At 48.0% G+C, this 21,035-nt stretch overlaps 1 protein-coding gene across 2 annotated transcripts in view; it reads right to left on the bottom strand.

Moving 5' to 3' along the window:
* The window catches only part of USF2 (upstream transcription factor 2, c-fos interacting), a 29,771-nt gene that overhangs the window by 7,917 nt on the left and 819 nt on the right, over positions 1–21,035 (bottom strand). For both annotated transcript variants that reach the window (XM_061596977.1, XM_061596978.1), the window contains exons 2-6: positions 9,110–9,156; positions 7,610–7,725; positions 6,312–6,431; positions 2,379–2,532; positions 540–627 (exon numbers count right to left, since the gene is read on the bottom strand). In XM_061596977.1, the coding sequence (XP_061452961.1) occupies positions 540–627; positions 2,379–2,532; positions 6,312–6,431; positions 7,610–7,725; positions 9,110–9,156 (525 nt within the window). The remainder of the gene's footprint in view (positions 1–539; positions 628–2,378; positions 2,533–6,311; positions 6,432–7,609; positions 7,726–9,109; positions 9,157–21,035) is intronic.

Genomic DNA, 21,035 nt, shown 5'->3' with positions numbered 1-21,035 from the left:
ATGTGTATATTTGTCTTTATTGTTTTTAATTGCTGTAAACCGCCCAGAGAGCTTCGGCTATGGGGGCGGCATATAAATGTAATAAATAAATAAATAAATAAATCTCCAAGGCCGTCACTCAGTGGTAGAGCACCTCCTTTGCATGCAGAAGGTCCCAGGCTCAGGTCCTGGCATCTTCAGGTATAGCTGGGAAAGACCTCTGCCTGAAACCCTGGAGTGTTGCTGCCACTCAAGAGTCGACCACGCCGGACTAGATGGGCCAATGATCTGACTTGGTAGACGGCAGCTTCCAATGTTTCTTCCCATTTCCAAACCCGAAGGGAGGTGTGGGGAGCCTGTGGCCTTTCAGATGCTGCTGAACTACAGCTGACTCCTGACTGTTGGCCATGCTCACGAGGGCTGATGGGAGTTGCCATTCAGTGGCATCTGAAGGGCCAAGGTTCCCTGCTCCTGCTGTGCGGGAGGGCCTGGGTTAACTACTGTAGCTGGCTGAGCTCTTGACCCATCAACCTTCAATTCACTCCCGGAGCCATACGTACGGGGAATAAGGGTGGGTGCGAGGGGCGATGGTGCGTTGAGTTCCTGTCTGCAACACGTCTTGCGGGGTCATCATCACATAGAACTGGCCTGGGGGAGAAACACAGAAAAGAATTGCTATTTAAAAAGAAGCAAGCACATGCACACACACATGCACAGAGAGAGAGCACTATGGAGAAATCCTACCCTTTCACAATCCAACCAGGGACCTCCTGTTTTAGGACTGGGGCGACCGAAGTTCAACTCTTCACTCATATATACATGAATCACACTGGGTGTCCTTGGGACAGTTGCTCTCTCGTAACCTGACCTACCTTCCAGGGTCGTTGTGGGGATAAAATAGAGGCAAGAGAAGAGTAGCATGCATGTTGCCTTGAGATCACTAGAAGAAAGGTGGGATACAAACGAGAGCCAGCATTGGTGTAGCAGTTAGAATGTCGGACAAGGGCCTGGAAGACCAGGGTTCAAATCCCCAGTCAGCCAGTTCAGTCTGTCGTCTCGTCTCCTGCCTTACAGGATTGTTGTGAGGATCAAATGGAAAGGGGGAGAACCATGTACAACTACCTTGAGCTCCTTGGAGGAAAGGCAGGAAATGGATGTAAAAATAAATAAATAGACAAATGGATTGAATACCTGCCAAATGCACTCACAAGCTGAGCTGCGTGCATGACATATGATTCCACAGGAGTGCAACAACAAAAATGGTTCCAGGCGGAGGGAGGTATCCAATGCATTCACTCCATTAAGTTTGAATCCAATGTAGCCCTAAGTAACTTGCTCCGTTAGTGCAAAAACTTATGCTTCTGCAACAGAACTCCTCCCTTCTCCCGCGTGCCCTCCTGCTCTGGAGGGTTGGGGGAACCCCCAGAACAGATTCAGGGGGGAGCACAGGGGGAAAGAGAAGGTGGGAAAGTTCTATTGAGCAAGCCTAAATTTTTGTGCTACTGTGATGAGATACATAGTGCTGCACTGGAGTCAAACCAGAGAATCCAGCTTTCTGAGAATCTACACTTTCAGTTTTAGCTGAAGAGCAAGGTTTCTAGGCCTTATTGACTGCAAAGCTATGTTGAGCAATGGCTTCCCAGATTTTAGTGAGCAAAGGGGTGTCTGAAGCTCCAGCACCCTGCTGCATGGCTAACAAAATCAGAATTAGGCAAGAATGTTGTCCATTTACTGACTTTTAGGAAAAAAGTATGAAACGAAATTTAATATTTATTATTGCTTTATCATATTACAAGAACAATTGCCCCCCTTTTTTGTATTATATATGCATATGAATTGCATATGAATTATATGCAATATATTTTTATATTTTTCTATTGCCATATTTGTATGGCAAATAAGAAAAAACATGCAAATATATGTAGGCAGTAGAAGTCAGGTTTTATTATTATTATTATTATTATTATTATTATTATTATTATTATCATTATCATCATCATCATCATCATCATCCACCCTTCACCATGAGGTCCCAGGGCGGGTGACAAAATTATGAAAACACAATACAAAAATCAGCTCCAACATTTCCAAATTATGTGTCTCAGCTGCCAATGGGGAGGGAAAAGAGGCGCATCTTCAGCACATGACAAATGCCATACAAGGAAGGAGCCAGGAACACCTCTGTGGGGAAGGAATTTCTGTTTCTCTATCTAGCATAGGGTATCTAACACAGCTCTGTACTGTTCAGGTATTGTGATGGCAGGAACCACTACACAGAAGCCAGCTCCATGGAGAGCCCAGCAGGCAGGAGACATCCTCTGTGCAAACTACCCCTATGAACCGGTTGTCCGGCTCCTGCTCTAGTGGGAAAAGGTGGGGCCACTCTCTCATTTACCTACCTCCAGCTTGTGTCAGCGACTGATCTGTTGTCTGCACTGACACCGCTGTGGCATCCCCCACTGTGGAGGCAGGGAAGTACGCAAACCGGGCCTCCCCGCTGACGGCATCCGTGGCTGGGCTTCCGCCATTGCTGAAGGGGTTCTGGATCACAGCCTGGAAAAAAAAATTAAAAAGGGAAATGGCATTGATTAGCAAGGGGAGACAATTCTGCATTAAGGCGCTGTTCCCAGGGCTAGGTTCAGAATGGAGCCTGCAGGGGTGGTTACAAGTAGAGGCAGCAGGAGATTCTGAAGGGAGCTAAAGTGGAAAACGGCATCATATTCAAATGCAAGCAGGTGATTACAGATTTCAACATAAAAACACAGGTTTGGGGCAGGAGATTCAGCTTTGGGCACTGGAAAAATTCTAGCAGTTGCATACTGCCAGCAGGTTGCCAATCCCTGTTCTAATGCAACGGGGGCATCTAAAAACACCGGTGTAGAGTGCATAGTAAATCAATGCATCTCTCTCTCTTTGGAGCAGGATTTGCAGACGTTCAAAAGCACAGAATGAGGATTTGGTAGGATGTTAGGAGCCAGTACGGCGTGGTGGTTAAAGTGTTGGACTACGACCTGGGAGACCAGGGTTCGAATCCCCACACAGCCATGAAGCTCACTGGGTGACCTTGGGCCAGTCATTGCCTCTCAGCCTCTGAGGAAGGCAATGGTAAACCACCTCTGAATACCGCTTACCATTAAAACCCTATTCGTAGGGTCGCCATAAGTCGGGATCGACTTGAAGGCAGTCCACTTCCATTTACACATTTTCAGTGCCCTCTTGTGGTTAAAGAGTAGTAATGCTGGCCATTCCTAAGTTCAAGCCACAGCTCAGAAGCAACATGCATACTTTTCTTTGGGATACATCCAGACTTTGCCATGAGCCAGGTTCAGTGGTGGCTGGTGCCCACTGGGACTGGTAGTGCAGAAGGCAAGGAGACCAGCAGTAGGCACAGCCAGAGCCAGCTAAACGTAGCTGTGTCTCCATCTTCCTCTGTATGAGCGCTACGAGGGCAGCACTAAGCCTGTGGTGCAGGAAGTTGGCAGGCAATGCCACCCTGGTTGCAAGGGGGAAGGCAGGAAGGTGGGGGCCAGCCAGAGGCAGACTGAGGTTTCACTGTAAGAAGGATGATGACAAACTAGAACAGGCTCAGATGGCCACAAGGATGATCAGGGGACTGGAAACAAGGCCCTGTGAGGAGAGACTGAAAGAACTGGGCATGTTTAGCCTTGAGAAGAGAAGCTGAGGGGGAGATACGATAGCACTCTTCAAGTCCTTGAAAGGTAGCCACACAGAGGAGGGCCGGGATCTCTTCTTAGTCATCCCAGAGTGCAGGACACAAAATCATGGGCTCAAGTTGCAGGAAGTCAGATTTCGACTGAAATCAGGAAAAGTTCCTAACAGTTAGAGCGGTGCGACAATGGCACCAATGACCTAGGGAGGTGGTGGACTCTCCAATGCTGGAGGAATTCAAGAGGCAGCTGGACAGCCACCTGTCGGGGATGCTTTAAATTGGATCCCTGCATTGAGCAGGAGGTTGGACTCGATGACCTTATAGACCCCTTCCAACTCTACGATGGGGCACCGCCCTGTGTGCCCTAATGGGACCAGCTGCCGCTGGACAGGTTACTCATGTGGCCCTGAGTCTGAGGAGGAGGGTGACAAAGTCAAAAAGAGAGCAATGGAAGGGAAACGGGGGTGGGTGGGCAGGAGAAACCATCTGCAAGAGAACAGCTCAGAGCCCTGGCAGGAGAGATCCGTCCCTCCCCCGGCCACCCACCAGGGATGGAGGGAGGGAGGGAGGGAGCGAGAGCACAGACCTGCCCATGTTTTACTCTTCTCTACCCTGGTTTCAGCCTAACCCTCAACAGATTATCCCTAAACAAATGTGGTCCTCCGGGGGAAAAATAAAAGGTTTCTCATCTTGTTATCTTTATGTAGCGAAAAACAGCAGCATCCAGTCACAACACAGAAGTTATCAGCTTGCTTGGGGGAAAACTCCAAGGCTTGCTGAAGTAGAAAATAAGACTTAGGGCAGCCTTTCCCAACCTTTGGGTCCCCAGATGTTGTTGGACTACAACTCCCATCAGCCCCAGCCAGCAAGGCCATGGTCAGGAGTGATGAGAACAGTAGTCCAACAACATCTGGGGACCCAAAGATTGGAAAAGGCTGATTTAAGGGGGCAAAATCTGTGAGTGAGTGAGTGAGAGAGAGAGAGAGAGAGAGAGAGAGAGAGAGAGAGAGAGAGAGAGAGAGAGAGAGAGAGAGTTTTGCTCCAAGTCTCGCTTGTTAATCCTAACTACCACCATGCAATGTTGATCACGGTATTATCATCATCTCATTTTCTCCAGATGAGCTTCCTAGAAGAAAAAAGTCTGACAAGACCTTTCAGGGCACAGCAAGTGGGTCCTGGTCTATGTACAAGGGTAGGTGGGGGTGGAGGAAGAGAGGACAGGGACGGAGTTTCTCACAGGGAGCATGGGCTGACTGCTTGGAAATGCAGCCACGCGCAGGTTTAGCAAGCCGGTAAACCACATCCTAGCACGCAATGTCTCTGAAGAGATATGCACTCGATTCACAACCTGACCGCTAAAAATAAACACACGCTGCAGGAGGCTGAGCAGGGGCTGGGCTGCTTTGGGGGAGGAGACAGGGAGACAAGGGCAGCAAAAATACCATCGTCCCCATAGGCGACTCTTTAGTGCTTCTGCTCTGCATCACGCAGCAGACTGAAAGCCACAATCTTCACACTCTGTGTAGGCCCCTAGTTCAGCTTCACCAGAGCTTCTAACAGCCAAAGTGCAATCTCCACTCTACCCATCGCCACCCCAAGCTAAACCGCGGAGGTGCGCTTGCAACTCCCGCACGTTGCGTGTGCGTGCTTTATTTAAGTAAATGCTTTCTGGGATGAGATCAATGCTTTGTCTTCAAAGAACGCCCAACTCCTAGATGGTCTGCATAGTCACTCTCTCCTGCCGTGCCTCTTCAGCGCATGCCCCTTCCGACCAGAGGCTAAACTAGATGGAATGCGAGATATCTATCGTGGGAAGGACACTGCAAGCTTCCTTATGTGAGTCAGTGTTGTCTACAATGACTGGCAGGGGCTCTCCAGGGTTTCAGCCAGGAAGCCTCTCCCACTCTTGCCTGGAGATGGGGTGGGATTGAACCTGGGACGTTCTGCACGCAAAGCAGATGCTCTGCCACTGAACTACGGCCAACGTCGGACCTCCGGCTGCAGGACTGTGTGCTTGTGTGGGATCTGGGATGTGTGTGCATGCGCGCGCATGCCACAGTGCTAGATTAATCCTTTCGCACCCCCCAGGTTCCCTAATGTTCACCCCCACCCCTTACCAAGCTGCTGTTTCTTACAATGGCGGGGGACATGTTTAACAGCTTCATTGGGAATGGAAGAGGAGAGGAACAACACCGAGTGACGGGTTACGTTCCTCTTCCTGTGGCCCAGAACTGTATCACACACCCCGCCGCCACCACGAAAGTGATACTGGAAAAGCAAATCACAGATATTCTACACCAGCCCTTCCCAACCTTTGGGTCCTCAGATGTTGCTGGACTCCAATTCTAAATAAATTTCTTTCCAACTAAAAACAAGCAGAGAATTAAATTCTAAAGGCCTGGGTGAATAAATGTGTTTTTAACATGGTGCCTAATAGACAGTGACGGTGCCAGAAGTGCCTCCCGGGGGAGAGCATGCAGATTATTTGATAATCCGTATCTTATTTCTATGTGTCACCTGATATCTACAAGTTTTATTGCGAGGTCTGCTGACTGGATCAATCCCTTGATTTATTGATTGAACTGGAAAGGAGGGGTATACAATTCTAACACAAACGAAGAAATCTGACGCCACATTTTGGGGCTGACAATCCACCTCTCACCTGAGCAACAGCTTGCTGGCCGCCGGTAAAAGCCGCTGTTGAGACCACACTGACTGCCCCCGTCGCATCTGTCTGTCCATCCAGCTGACTGTCCGTCACCTGAACGACTCTATATGTCACCTGAGGGGGAGGGGAGGCAAAAGAACAACCACTCTTGAGATAGAAGCCCATCAGGAGGAAAAGTGGTGGTCAGGCCACAGAGAGAAGTCAAAGCAAAGTAAACCCTACAGAGACCATTTGGGGCAGGGGGCTGTAATGAGGGTCCTCGGCTGGCCAAACAGAACCATAGCATGGAATATAACATCCCAAAGCGTTTCAGATGTTTTAAACAAACTAAACGAAAGCAAAAAATCAAAACAAAAAAACAGCACAAGTTTCTAGTTCTTGGGGTAATGGACAACTCCTAAAATCTCAAAAAAAAAACAGAGCAGATCTACTTGGTGGGAAGAAATGCATTGGTACACCCTTCAAAGGGTTCTGCCATGCAAGAATAAAACCAGATCATCAACTGCTCCCTCGCGTGAAATCAATCAAAAAATTCTACATGCAGAAAGCTAGGGTCTCAGGGAGGGTACAACTAGTGCTTGAGTTATGGGGAGGGAAAGGAAGAAAGGGTTGTTTCCTCCCCGCTTTTTGTGATGGTCCTCTTTGCTACTGTTTTGGAATGCTAAAGAGGGATACAATTTGGCTAGAAATGGAGGGGAGTTAAGGATTGCGGTTTGGGGATTTCATTAAAAAAACCCTCCCCACAAAATTGAGCAGTGGCTAGAACTGTTTTCACCAACAGGCTGTTTTTCCTGATGCTGGGAATTTGGGGCACACCTTCAATCATGCGACAACACCCCCAACCACTGACAATCCAGCTTGCAAATGCACAGTGTGATTTTTTTGAATGTGTATATAGGAACATAGCAAGTTGCCTGCACTGAGTCAGACCTCTATTGCATCTAGCTCAGTATTGTCTACACTGACTAGCAGCAGCTCTCTAGGGTTTCAGGGACTGCTCGCTCCCAGCCCTACCTGGAGATGCCAGGAACTGAACCTGGGACCTTCTGCATGCAAAGCAGATGCTCTACCACTGAGCTATACGGCTCTTCCTTTACGCTACGGCCATTTCCCGTGCAGACTGGCCAGTCTCGAGTGGGAAGCCGGCCGTGGGGGGGGGGGTCCCTTGTGCCTTAAACTCTTGCCCCTACCTCTGTGCCCCAAACCGCAGGGGCAAGTGACCTTGAAACTTCTGCAAACAAACAATCAAGTTGTGGAGTAAAAGCCAAGCTACCCAACAAGCAGTCTGCTACCTGTCCTCCATTGTTCTCTGTGCGGAACTGGTACTGTATATTATGGTCTGTAAATGCTGCTTGCTGGACACTGGCGATCGCCACTGCAGTCTGCTCGTCCGCATTTGTGCCGTCTCCTGGGGAAGGAAGGAAGGAAGGAAATGAATGACTGCCAATGAGGGACGTTCCCAATGGCACATCAGCCTCAACGACACAGACTCTGTTGCAGGGAACGCCAACCTTCTGGGGCCTGTTGGCGCATTTGCAAGCTGGAGAAATTGTGGCGAGCACCGACACTCACCCTGCAAGCAAGCGCACACCACAACCTGTCAGACTGGTTACTACAGAATGCTTCTTTCAAGCCTAATTTTGGTGTGTGTGTGTGGATTCTGCAAGGGCCAGAGAAGACCTCTATGGGCACACGTGCGCCCATGGATGCCACATTGGCAACTGCTGCTCTACTGGGTTACAGGGTGCTCCCTCCAGAGGAGAAACCACAGGATTTGGGGAGGAGGTGTGTGGCTGCTCAGACCACACAAGACGCTCTTCAACTCTGTGGCACGGAGGGTTCATTTTGACAACCTGTTGTTCCGGGATTTAAAATCCTGAACTTGCTTCAACCCCTCATTCATTTACATTGTAGGAGGCCATTATAAAAATCTCCAGCATGTGTGCAAGATGTGTCTTAATGCTGATTGATTACACCTTAGCGTACATCCTTAGCGTACCTTGGTGCACTTCACCATCAGGAGCGCGAGAAGGACAGACAGTAATACACTTTGCAACATACTAGCAAGGACTGTGGGGTCTAATCTGTGGCAGCAACCGGCAAGTACAGCAGAGGAAAGAGGGTAATGTAGTAGTTACAGGGTTACATTTAGAGTGCAGGGAGTTGGGCTCACAATACTTTTATGGGAGGATCTCGGGCCCATCACCATTCCTCAGCCTAACCTACCTTGCAGGGTTGTTGTGATAACAGAGAGCGAGAGAGAAATAGAGTGAGTGAGTGCGCATGAGAACAATACCTGTGTATGCTGCCCTGAAAATCTTGAAAGAAAGGCAGGAGAGATATAGATAAAAAAACAAAATAGAAAACCAGGGGATGATAGATTGGAACCTCATTGGGGCATGAACCTCTCTTTCTCGCTAGCAAAACTCTGTAAAGTACAACACATGCTGGCGCTGCTGTATAAATTACAGATAAGGGTTTTCTTCCCCTCTCTCTAAAACAAATCCTGCTGAACCTTGTGCATGATGTGTCCGAGTGAAAAGCACAATGCTAAATGGGCATTTGGGGAGTCTGGGGGTGAGAGATCTGGGATTCCAGCTGCAAACAAATTGGCCCAGTGGGTCTGGACAGGGGAAGGCTAAAGACTCAGCTTTGTTCACAGACAGACATTTTGTACGCCTTACTTATCGGGCGGTGCCCTGGCGGTAGAAATCCCTCCCCGTGCGGGGGCTACAACTTGCTCACGCAGGGTGGCTGGGCATTTTCTGGGCCAGCCCAGGACCCCTCCTCACCTTCCTGCAGCTCGACTCCCTCTTCACCTTCTTGACCTTTCTCGTGGCTGGAACACAGACGAAGAAAAAGAAAAGGAAATAATTGTCACTCGGGAGGGAATCTTATGGGTGCAAAGGGGTGCCCTTGCCTGCGGGATTCTTGCAAAAACAGGCTCAGCCTTCACCAGCCTGGTGCCCTCCAGATGCATTGGACTACAATTCTGCTTTTTAGTCCAAAGCATCTGGAGGCACCAGAAGGCTAAGCTAGAAGGCCGGTCCCACAGAAACGGTGCAATTTCCCAGGGTGACTGCTGCTCCTTCGCGAGACAGATGGGCTGCTCTAAACTATGGTTCTAAGTTGCAGAAAAGCTCACTGTAGACCCCCTTTCACAGGTTAATGGCACAAAGGGACTGTGGTATTCCCTGCCACAAAAGATCTAGGCATCGAGAATGGATGCCTGCATGGGCAAGGCCTATGCACACAGGCTCCCACAAAACCTGAAACTCTGGTCAAGGCAGGCTTCCACTCGTGTGAACGCCTGCTTGCAGAGCAGTCTACGCATATAGGCGTCACCAGACAGAGGAATACTGCAACCTGCCTTATACTGAGTCAGAGCATGGATTGGCCCATCTGGGCTCAGTATTGTCAACACTGACTGGTAGCGGCTCTCCAGAGTTTCAGGCAAGGGATCTCTCCCAAGTCTACAGGGAAACAATGGGGATTGAACCTGGGGACCCGCTGCATCCAATGCAGCTGCACGACCACTGAGCTATGATCGTTCCCCGACCTCTACGGGGACATTGGGGACGGGGCTGAAGAGCCGCATATCCTCGAGGGCAAGGCCAGCAATACAGTCGCACCGCACTCTTGCACATCTGAAGCCCCCTTCACACAATCAAAGCATGAAGGGGGGGAGGGTAATCGCAAACTTTCTTTGTTTTATTACTGTTAGGTTTTTTATTATTATTATTATTATTATGTTATCTGTAATGCTAGCTAGCTCTTATTTCATTGTATAGTTTTGTAAAATGTGTTGATGTTTTTGTATTATTTTATATGATACATTGGAGAATGTTGTAGATATTGTTATAACTGCTCTGTTTGTTTTGTTTCATTTATTCTGTTATGTTATGAGATTTATTGTTTACTTATGTTTACTTAAAATGTGGTATTGTTTTTCCTTTTAACTGTATCAAAGCTGAATTGTATATTTTATATTGTAATTGATTTTTTTTATGTTGTAAACCGCCCAGAGAGCTTCGGCTATGGGGCAGTATAGAAATTTAATAAATAAATAAATTAAATAAATAAACTAGCATGTTTTCATTGCTAGAGCACCCGGTTGGCATATAATGGGAAGGAACAACATGGATCGCAAAACAGAAAACTTGATTTCAAACTAAGCAATTCGGGGGTCTGCAGATTTCAACTAAGGTCCCCTTCCTGCCGCATTGTTTATTTATTAAATTTATATCCCGCCCTTCCTCCTAGTAGGAGCCCAGGGCGGCAAAGCAAAAACGCTAAGAACACTATAAAACATCATAAAACCAGACTTTAAAATATATTAAAACAAAACCTTTTAAAAAAACATATTAAACATCTTTAAAAACATCATTAAAAAAAAGCGTTAAAAACATCTTAAAAAGCAATTCCAACACAGACACAGACTGGGATAAGGTCTCTACTTAAAAGGCTTGTTGAAAGAGCAAGGTCCTCACAACCACCCTGTGAGGTAGGTTATGCCTAAGATCATCCAGAAAATTCATGGCTGAGTGGAGATCTGAAATTGGGTCTCCACTCTCAGCCACTGCACCACGCAGGCTCTCAGGCTGGTCTACCTACCCCAGAAACTGTCTATTTAAGACTCACTTTGGCTCTCCAGAATTCCAAAAACAGAAGTCTTTTCCCCAACACCTTTTTTAACTGGAGATGCCAGGCACCGAACCTGGAATCTTCTGCATTCAAGGACCCTCTCAACAGTGCCTTTGAAACCTGCTACATACAGGGAAGTCTTCCCACATTCACCTGTATGACACATGAACAGAGTGTGCGCATGACACTCTCGCATGGCTGCACATGACACAAGAAATTTGGTAGCGGCCAGCAAACCGTCTCTCAGGAAAGTCTGTCACTGGGATCCCTGATAAGCTTCTCAGAAAGCCCAGCGTCTCCTTCCATTTGAACACCCAACTGTACTGTAACCTGCAATTTGTGCCAGGCAAAATGGTGCTACACAGATCTATTAAAATTACCCTTCAATCTGCTCTTCATTCATTTCCTGCTCAGCGTGGAGAAGAGCTAAAAAAACTTTTTTAAAAAAACAAACCCATAAATTCTTAGCATGCTGAATTGCACACCCAGGACTAAATTTCATGGATTGACACATGGGTTTGCGGAATAATACACGTTGAAAAGATATTGTGAGGCATAGTGGCTAGAGTGTCTGACTACTGGGGAAAAGTGGGTTCTTAGCCAAGAAATTTACTGAGTAGCCTCAGGCCGGTTGCACTCTCAGCGCAATCAACCTCACAGGGTTGTGAAGGTGACTCGGAGTGGGAAGATCACATATGCCATCATCACTTTATCAGAGAGGAAGGACAGGATAAAACTGTAAAATAAAAAATACAGTAATTTGTTTTTGCAAATTGACACACACCCCTGAATCTCAAGAAACCAGGACACAGGTGCAAATGACTTAGATGCATTGTTAAACCACGTGCGTTCATACTGGTAAGGGTGGGCCAAATGGGTTTCTCTTCAATATATTACACGGATAGATATCATTCCACACTACACTTTATTTTGCATTTTGTATTTGCGATGCAAAACCTGGAGCTGGCCTGATTTGTAATACAACCCTATGCATGACTACCCAGAAGCAAGCCCCACTGAGTTCAATGGGACTTACTCCCAGGTTAAGTGTGTATACACAGCAGAGCAGGAATGGGGACCCAGGGGTCACCTCACCTCATGGGAAACGTTCTGGGCCCTGCATTCCTGTAGTGGGCAGGGCCAGAGAGAAAAGAGGGTGGAGCAATGGAGAGAAAAGAGGGTGGAGCAATGGAGAGAAAAGAGGGTGGAGCTATCCTTCAACCACCCAGGAGTGAGAAGGTTCTGTTCATATCCACAGTCCCTTCCATCTAGGTAAGCAAGAATTCAAGGACGCATTCTAGCCAGGCGAAAGCACTTGAGGGTGTGGGGAGGGGTCTGTGAGGGGTGTGGCCTGAGGCAAGCACGGAGGGCCAGACACAGGAGCTCTGTGTGTGTGTCACATCTGGCCCCCAGGCTTGAGATTCCCCACTCCCTATATATAGGATTGCAGGGAATTCATTACCAGAGAATAAGTGCCATCGAATTTAATGGAGCTCGCTTTCTGAGTACACATGCAGAGGCTTGTGCTGTCAGTCTAAGGGCCCCAACTAGACAGAATACAATTCACACAATTCACACAATTAGCGAGTATGTGAATGGCTTTGAAAAGTAAACTGCCGGTGGAGGGAGGGGTGGGCGCCGAGGCAGACTGGGGCCCTGTCCAACTGCTGTTTGCATTGGGAGAAAATCTCTTAATGAAACTATGGGATCTTTTTGCCCCAAGGCAAACAGGATGTGCAGGAGGCAATCCAGATGAGGACTAACAGTGGGAAGCAAAGGGTTAAACCCTCCCCCCCCTCACCACACACATATGAGCTTTCTAGCCCAGATCGGGAAGGGGCTCTGCACCTGTGATTTGAAATTTAAGGAGCCATTCACGCAATTGCTAATTATATGAACAGCATCCTGTCCAACTGAGCCCCAGCAGACGTGCCATGCACCCTTGCTCATTCGAAATCTGAATTCTCACCTGCGTGCATTTTGTGGTTCCATGGGAGGACAGCAAAAACAACACAGGGAAGGTATGGATGCAGAACTCAGCTTCCCAAGAAATCCTAGCCTTTATTTATTTAATTAATTTGCTTACAGAAGGATTTGGGAACCTGAAGCCGGGAACCGAATGTGTCGCTCCATATCTCTCCATTGGGCCCTTAGGATTCTCCCCAGGTCACACCCCCTCTCCTCAGGCCACATCCTCACTGGCCTTGCTTTGCATCACAAGTGTTTTTGCCTGGCTGCAATGTGTCCTTGAACTCTGATAATGCTTGTCGCTTGCCTGGATGAGAGGGGTGCGTGAGTGTAGGTAGAAACTAGCCTACGGTACAAATCTGCATTTATTGCTCCACCCACTTTTGCATCTGGCCCTGCCCACCACCAACATGTCCCCCTTGGAAGGTCACCCAGAAGGGAACGCAGCCTCAGGCTGATAAAAAGTTCCCTACCCCTGGCTTGCAGAAATTATGGGGTGCCCTGCCACAATTTAAGTTCTTGTGTGGTGGCTTTGCAATGCATAAACAAAGCAAGTTAAAAATTCAGTGGGTCATACCCAACATTCGTGACACTCAAGAGTAGATCCATTGAAATCTATGGACTTGGAAGGCTGTTGTTTTCAGGGAATTTATGCTGAGTGTGACTAGTGCTGAATATCACCCTGCATGCACACCACACGTCAAAAGCACATTCCCTCCCCCAAAGAATCCTGGGAATCTTTGTTTGCCCCTCAGACTACAGTTCCCAGCACCCTTAAAAACCACAGTTCCCAAGATTCTTTGGGGGAAGTCATGTGCTTTAAATGTATGGTGTGTATGCAGCCATGGATTTCCCACATAGGCTAGGGGTGGATGAGAAGACCTTTTAAGGCCCTTTCTATCTATATGATGTGCTCTAAATGTATGCCTAAGCAGCCTATACCAATAAGAAAACAATAACAAATTATGATGCAGCATAAAAGTCGAGCAGTGAAAAATAAAAAAGTGGACTGAAGGCAGATTTATAAACAGGCTAAAACAGATATCAGGACCTGGGAAAATAAAGAGGTCTTTGCCTGAGGCTGATAACAAAAATGGGAGACAGGTGATCACTCTATTCTAGCATTCTACAGCTGAGGTGCCAACACTGAAAAGGCCCTGCTGTCCCTCACCTCAAAGGGCCTTAAAAGAAGACCTCAAGGTCCAGGTGGGTACATGTGGAGAGAGGCAGTCCTTCAGTTTGCCTTGCCCAAAGCTACTTGAGATGAGAACCAGCACTTCGAACTGGGCCCAGAAACAGACCAGCAGCAGGTGTTGATGAAGATACAGTGGCCTAAGTGCGTTCATATTGCCCAGAGACCAATGTGAACACTGTGGCAGAGTGGATAGAGTACTGGGACAATGACCTGGGTTTAAATCCTTAGCCAGGAAGCTGACTGGTTGACCTTGCACTAGTCACTGACTCTCAGCCTAACCTACTTCACATGGTTGTTGTGAAGATATAATAGAGAAGGGGGACTTTGTACACCACCATGAGTTCCTTGGAGGAAAGGTGGGATATGAATGTCATAATAAAGACATAAAATTTTGCACCTCTTGGAATAATGGGTGTTTCTGGACAGTTTTCAAGGGTAGCACCAAATACAGCACACTTCAGTAGTCTAAATCGGAGATCTGTTAGGGCACGGTTGACTGCAGCAAGGCTCTTTCTGTCCAAGTAGGGTCCGAGTTGCTGTGTTATCAACTTAAGCTGATAAAAAGTTTCATAACCTAGAAGGCACTTGTGCTTCTGCATGACAAAGGTAGAGCAATGAGCACTCCCAGATTATGAATCTGATCTGTTTATTCATGTTAAATAAGTTTCTAGCCCTTACAGCAGAAGTGGGGAACCTGTGGCCCTTCAGATATTGTTCGACTCTGACTCCCATCAGCACCAGCCATCACGGCCAATAGTCAGAGACGACTGGAGCTGAAGTCCAGCAGCATCTGGAGGGCCACAGGTTCCCCTGCCTTAGAGCTAAAAAGCAGATATGCTTGAAAGCAAGTGGGCAACGACAGCTGGAATCTGAAAATTGGGAAAAGGTTGAACAGATTTTTTTAGTGACTGCGGGATGCGAGGCTTTCATGCTCACAATGAGCAAAACCAGGAGAGTATATGCAAAAAAGGAAAAGGCAGCAGCAATATCTGAGGAATTATGCAAAATAAGAGAAACTATGCAAATTAATCCAACTGTCAATTGCTCACCTGATACAGGTTACAGAATTCCATACTCCCCTGTGCAGAAGTTAGAAAGCCTGGGCACAGAACGTACCTAAAACATTTCCCCTCCAGTTCATCTCCCACTGATGTAACAGTTCCTCCTTTGCCCAATATAAATCTCTCACCGTGCAGTACTCAGAAAGTGAGCCCCATTCCCTAAAGTGGGCATCAATAGAGCCTCATCTTACTATTAACGGCGAGGGACCTTGACATTCAGCCTGAGCGCTCCTTAAAGCAGACGATCTCTACGCTGATGTTTGCAACAAGGGTTCAGTGTTAATATCCTCTTTTTTTGCTCTGAGGGAGACAGGATAAAGGAAGGCACGCAGCTGCTTTGCAGCAAGCAGGCTGCAGAGGCGCTGGAAAGCATTCTACTATCTTCATCTTTGGCGCTGGTAGAGGGAGACAAGGCTCCTATCTCAACAGGAAGTTGGCACAGAGCAGAAACAGCAGGGGCGAAGGTGCCCAACACAGAGAAGTGAGGCTGGGTGAAAGAGCTCAGAAAAAAGGGCTGATCCTTACATCCTCAGGCTGCCTCCGAGGACGCCTGTGTGATTACACCTCAGATCCTTCCTCAAAAGCCACCTCTTCCACATCTGGCGCAACACCGTCCCCCACCCACATCCCAAACACAGTCCGCTTCCACTGGGGAAGGGGCGTCACTCAGTGGCAGAGCATCTGCTTTGCATGCAGAAGGTCCTGGGTTGCATCTCCAGGTAGGGCTGGGAATGTCTGCGTCTGAAACCTTGTAGAGCTGCTGCCAGCCAGTGCAGACCACTGCTCTTCAACCTTGAGTCCCCAAATGTTGTTGGGACTACAACTCCCATCATCCTTGGCCACATCGATGAGAGCTGTAGTCTATCAACATCTGGGGACTCAAGGTAGAAGAACAGCGGTGTAGAGACAATGTGCAGCTAGACTGACCAATGGTCCAACTGAGCAGAAGGTCGCTTGCCACATTCCATCTGCCTGGCACCCTCAATATCCATGTGTTAATATGACACACCCAGAAGGGAAAACTCTTTGAAAGCAGATAAATGCATTTTTCCTGAACGCTCGCTGAAAAAAAGCTTCTGTTCTGGTTTCAAATAGAACTGAAGGGGGGAGCGGACTCACGCATCACTCATTCACCCCCTGCCACATCTGTTTCCCTATACCACCCATTTACAGCCACCCAAGCACCTTTGTTTGTACAGTCCCTTTCTACCCCCACCCCACAGCCTCCCTGTGTAATGTCACTCTCTCTGGGTCAACATCTTCATTGAGCTGTCCGCTACAACCCCAAGGTCTTGTTCCTGGTCAGTCACCATCAGTTCAGGCCCCATGAAAGCAGAGGTGAAATTAAGACATTTTTTTTGCTCCCAACGCGTATTACTTTACACTTGTTTACACTGTATTGCATTCAATGCATGTAATGGTTGAGGTGTTCTACACGCAAGAAGTCCTAGGTTCAGTCCTGGCATCTCCAGGTAGCGTGGGGCAAAGCAGCTAGCCTAACACTGCCTGTCAGCCAAGACCAGGGATGAAGAAACTTTTTCAGACCTTGGGCCATATTCCCACCTGCACAACCTCCTGAGGGCCACTTACCAGGGATGCGCAGGGCCAGAAGGAAAACTGGGTGCAGCAATCAATCATTTTACCTTTGTCCAGGAGGCTAGTTTCTCCACAAACCCCTCTCCAGCCTCCACCCAGACAGTCAAGAGGCATGATCAGATTTCAAGGACACTTTCCAGGCAGACAAAAACACTCAAGGAGGGTATGAGGTGCAAGTGTTGAAGGGTTTGGCTGAGCTGGAGGGGTGGTGGAGTCCTGGAGAGAGTCCCGAGGGCCAGACAGAGAGGCTTGGAGGGCTGCATTTGGCCTCCAGGCCAGAGGTTCCCCACCCAACAATACTGACCTCGACAGCTTGCAAGGCTTCTTCCTATGGTCCTCCTGGCATCATCAGTCCTCTCTCAACAAGCCTTTTAAGTAGAGACCTTATCCCAGTCTTCATCTGCATTGGAATTGCTTCTTAAGATGTTTTTAAAGTTGTTTTTTTTTTCTAGAAAGATCTTTTAAAGATGTTTTGTTTCAATGTTTTTAAAGATATTTTATTTTAATATGTTTAAAAGTCTTTGGATTTGAAAAAGACGTTTTCGAGTGCTTTTTGTTTCCCGCCCCGAGCTTCTCCTGGGCGGAAGGGTGGGATATTATTATCATTATTAATAATTATTATTATTTATTTATTGCATTTGTATATCGCCCCATAGCTGAAGCTCTAACAATGTCATCACATGAGATAACTCTGGCTTCTCTTGTTCCTATCGTGTCACATGCCTTTTTTGTTTTCAGCAGTGCCCATCCCTGTTTGGATGCCCCTTTCTTTTCATTGAAACCCCAGCAAATGTCCTAATTCAATTCCGGGAGGGCCGGACGAGCTTAAGAAATGATAAGCAAGGGTAGGAGGGGGAGAAGGCAGGCAAGTAACCCTTTACATTTTCTCTCATCTGCCATCAACAGAGGTAAACGTCAGGCCTATGAGAGAGAGCTTGCCTGCCCATCGACCTTCCTCCTTCAGCCTGCAAGAGTTGGCGAAGCACAGGGGTGACCGAACCTTGGGGCCCTCCAGGTGCCATTGGGCTCTCAGATCCCATCAGCCCCAGCCAGCACGGGCTATGGTCAAGGATGATGGGAGCTGGAGTTCAACGACATCTGGAGGATCACAAGTTCGCCATCCCTGCTGTAGCGTATTGGCAAAACAGTGTAATTTTTTTAGCCTGAAGGTCATTTTTTTTAAAAAAAGCCTCGTAAAGTTCATAAAAGTTTTGTAAATTCACAAAAACTGCTAGCCTTAAAAAGAAAAAGCTAGCTTGCTGGGGGTGTCACAGGAGGGACAGAGAGCTGTAGCTAGCTGTAGCTAGCTGTAGCTTTGCTAGCCCCCCCTCTATATTTGCCTGCATGGAATTCTATGTACTCGTCTATATGCAATCCCTGGTTGCCTATGGCTACCAGGCTAGTGCTGGGCTGAATTATTCCAAGTTATTGCATTTTTAATCCCACTCTTCCTCCGGAGAGTTTACATAGTCTTCCCCCTGGTCCCCTTTATCTTCACTACAGCATCCTGGGGTAGATTGGGTAGGGTGAGAGTGACAGGCCCAAGGTCACCCAGCAGGCTTCAGGACTGCGAGGATTTGAACCTAGATCTCTCCAGTCTAACTCTCTTAACGACAAACCCAGATCAGTCACGTGGCCTTAAAGAAGCTGCTATATCCTGTCAGCCTCTGCGTCCCTCACCCCCAAAGGAACGTGATGCAGCAAATCTTGCTGAAGCGAAACAGGTCTGGGTCAGGCCAGTGCTTGGATGGGAGAGAGTCCAGGAAACCCTGTGCTTACACAGAGTTCTGCTGAAGACCAGCACTCTGGGAAGAGGTGCTGGCTGTTATCAGGGGAATAAACACTTAGGACATTAATCTGAGATAGGGAGGTAAGGAAAACAAATAAACACACGTCAACTGTAAGGTAGAGGTGGGCAGATGGTAGATCTCAGGGTGATTTGCAGGGTGATTCCCAATGATTTACCAATAGAAACAAGAAAAGGCCTCTTCCCCCCTCCTAAATTAGGCTGCAGAAATCCAGACAGCTTGGATTCCTAGGCTGAGCATGAGCTCAGCAATTCTGTGTCTGCTTTCCTCAACCACTGTTTTGCCGATGGCACCAGTTGGTGATCACTTATTTTCTATATGAATCCTTCTCCCCCACTCAAAAAAAAAACCATCTAGGGATCATAGCCTTTTACCCTCCTATGAGTGTTTTCCTTGGGGAAAAAAATGCCAGGAAGTTAATATGACAATGGCCCTGAAACAACTCAGTCTTGCATATCAATCCATAAATGTTTCTGCCCACAGCAGCTCTAACTAGGCTAATACAAAATTATGTTACTCACTTATGGCATATTCGTGGCTAAAAGGGAAATAAAAGACCCTTCTCTTCCGGATTACAAAATGTTCACTGTCTGGTCACCCAGAGCCCAGTTTCACTCACCATTGGCAAACAACTGAGCAGCTCTTTACAGGCCCAGACTAAGTACCAAAGCATGGCACAATTTTCCACTGGCTGATCTGCCAAACTGCATAGAGTAGATGGGTTTGCCTGAAGTAACATTGCAACCCACAAGCCATCTCTAGGCCAGCCTCCTCCAACCTGGCGCTCTCCAGATGTTTTTCACCAGAACTCCCATCAGCACCAGCCAGCATGGTCAAAGTTGAGGGATGATGGGAACTGTAGTCCAAAATATCTGGAGGGCACCAGGTTGGAGAAGGCTGTCCTAAAGACTCGTTCTCTCACTCATACACACAGATTTCACACATTACACTGCAGCATAATTGGATTTGTACACTTCACAGGGCAACACAGATAATCCCAGGTCTCCAATAATGTACATATCACACCCACACTTTACATTTGTAGATGTGCACTTAAGATGTGCATTAGGTGTTCACCCACCACCCCATAACCAGAGACGTGTGAAGAGACTTTTGGCCTCTTGCAAGAAGGACCCATGTCATTCAGACTCCCAGGCATTTTGGTCTCACATGAAAAGCCCCTAGCCTTTCCCAACTAGTGGGCCACCAGCTGATGTTGGACCACAACTCCCATCAGCCAGCATCGCCAATGCTCAGGAAAGATGGGAATTGTGGTCCAACAACATCTGGAGGCACACTGGTTGGGAAAGGCTGCTAGCCTCAACCGGCAGCTTTGCCTGGCTCAATTTCCTATCTGTTCAGTGCAATTCACCTACTTGTTTAATTATTACAATGTATTCCACCCTTTACCTAAAGCAGAGGCTGGGAATATCTGGCCCTTCAGGTGCGGTATTGGACCACAACTCTCATCATCCCTCATTAGTGGCCATAGTCCTATTATCCCTGTCAAGTGGCTATGCTGTCTGCGAATGAAAGGAGTTGTGGGCCACAACATCTGGAGGGCCACACATTCCTCATCCCTGTGCTAAGAAAGGAGAACTCTATATACACCCTACTCTTTAAAAAAAATCCTCTCAACAACCCTGTGAGGTATGGTTAGGCTGAGAGATCAGGACCCAGGAAACTTCATGGCCAGGTGGGGATTTCAACCTGGATCTCCCGCTTCTAGTCAGGCACTCTAATCACTACACCACACTGGCCTCTCAACCCTACACCTCCCTCTCCTTACTTTTTCTCCTCACCCCAGTCTGGTCCCCTTTCACTGCTGCTCCACAATCGTACCCACTCTTTCCCCATCAGGTCGGCCAGCCTCTTCTCTCCAGGGCCTTCACTTACCCCACCCCGGGCTTTTCTCACTCCTCCCTCCCTGCCCTCCAACCAGTCAATCCCAGGTTTTCCCCTTCGCCTGTAGCACCAAAACAATGACCCCACTTCATTTCTCTCCCCCCAACACCCCCAAATACACACAAAGCAGGCCTTTTCCGGCTTATCCAGCTCCCCCCGCCGCCGCCCACCATCTCTTTTCACAATGCGTTTCAGATCCTGGACAGTGCGGGGGTGTCCCGTTCCTTCTCACCCTACAATGACCCAGAGAGTCCTCCTGATCGCAGCCTCTCCTCTCCCCCTCCCAGCTTCCTTTTATTCCACACCGAATTCCGACCCCCATCCAGGTCAGCCCCCTAGAATTGCCCCCCCCGTTCCCTGTCCCGGAGAGCTTCAGCTCTGCCTTGTCCTCCATTTTGTTCTCCCCCTCTCTCTCCGTGCCGCTACGGCTGCCACCGCAGGAGGAGGAGGATCATGGCTCGTTCCCTCTCCCCTCCCTCGCGAGGCCTGAGAAGAGGGAGAAGGACTGGATGTCCCCCACCCCCACAGAAGAGACGGGGTG

This window comes from Rhineura floridana, chromosome 15 (assembly GCF_030035675.1).
Source record: "Rhineura floridana isolate rRhiFlo1 chromosome 15, rRhiFlo1.hap2, whole genome shotgun sequence".
NCBI lineage: Eukaryota > Metazoa > Chordata > Lepidosauria > Squamata > Rhineuridae > Rhineura > Rhineura floridana.
The sequence above is the reverse complement of the archived record's forward strand: the minus strand, read 5'-3'. Positions and strand labels throughout refer to the sequence as shown.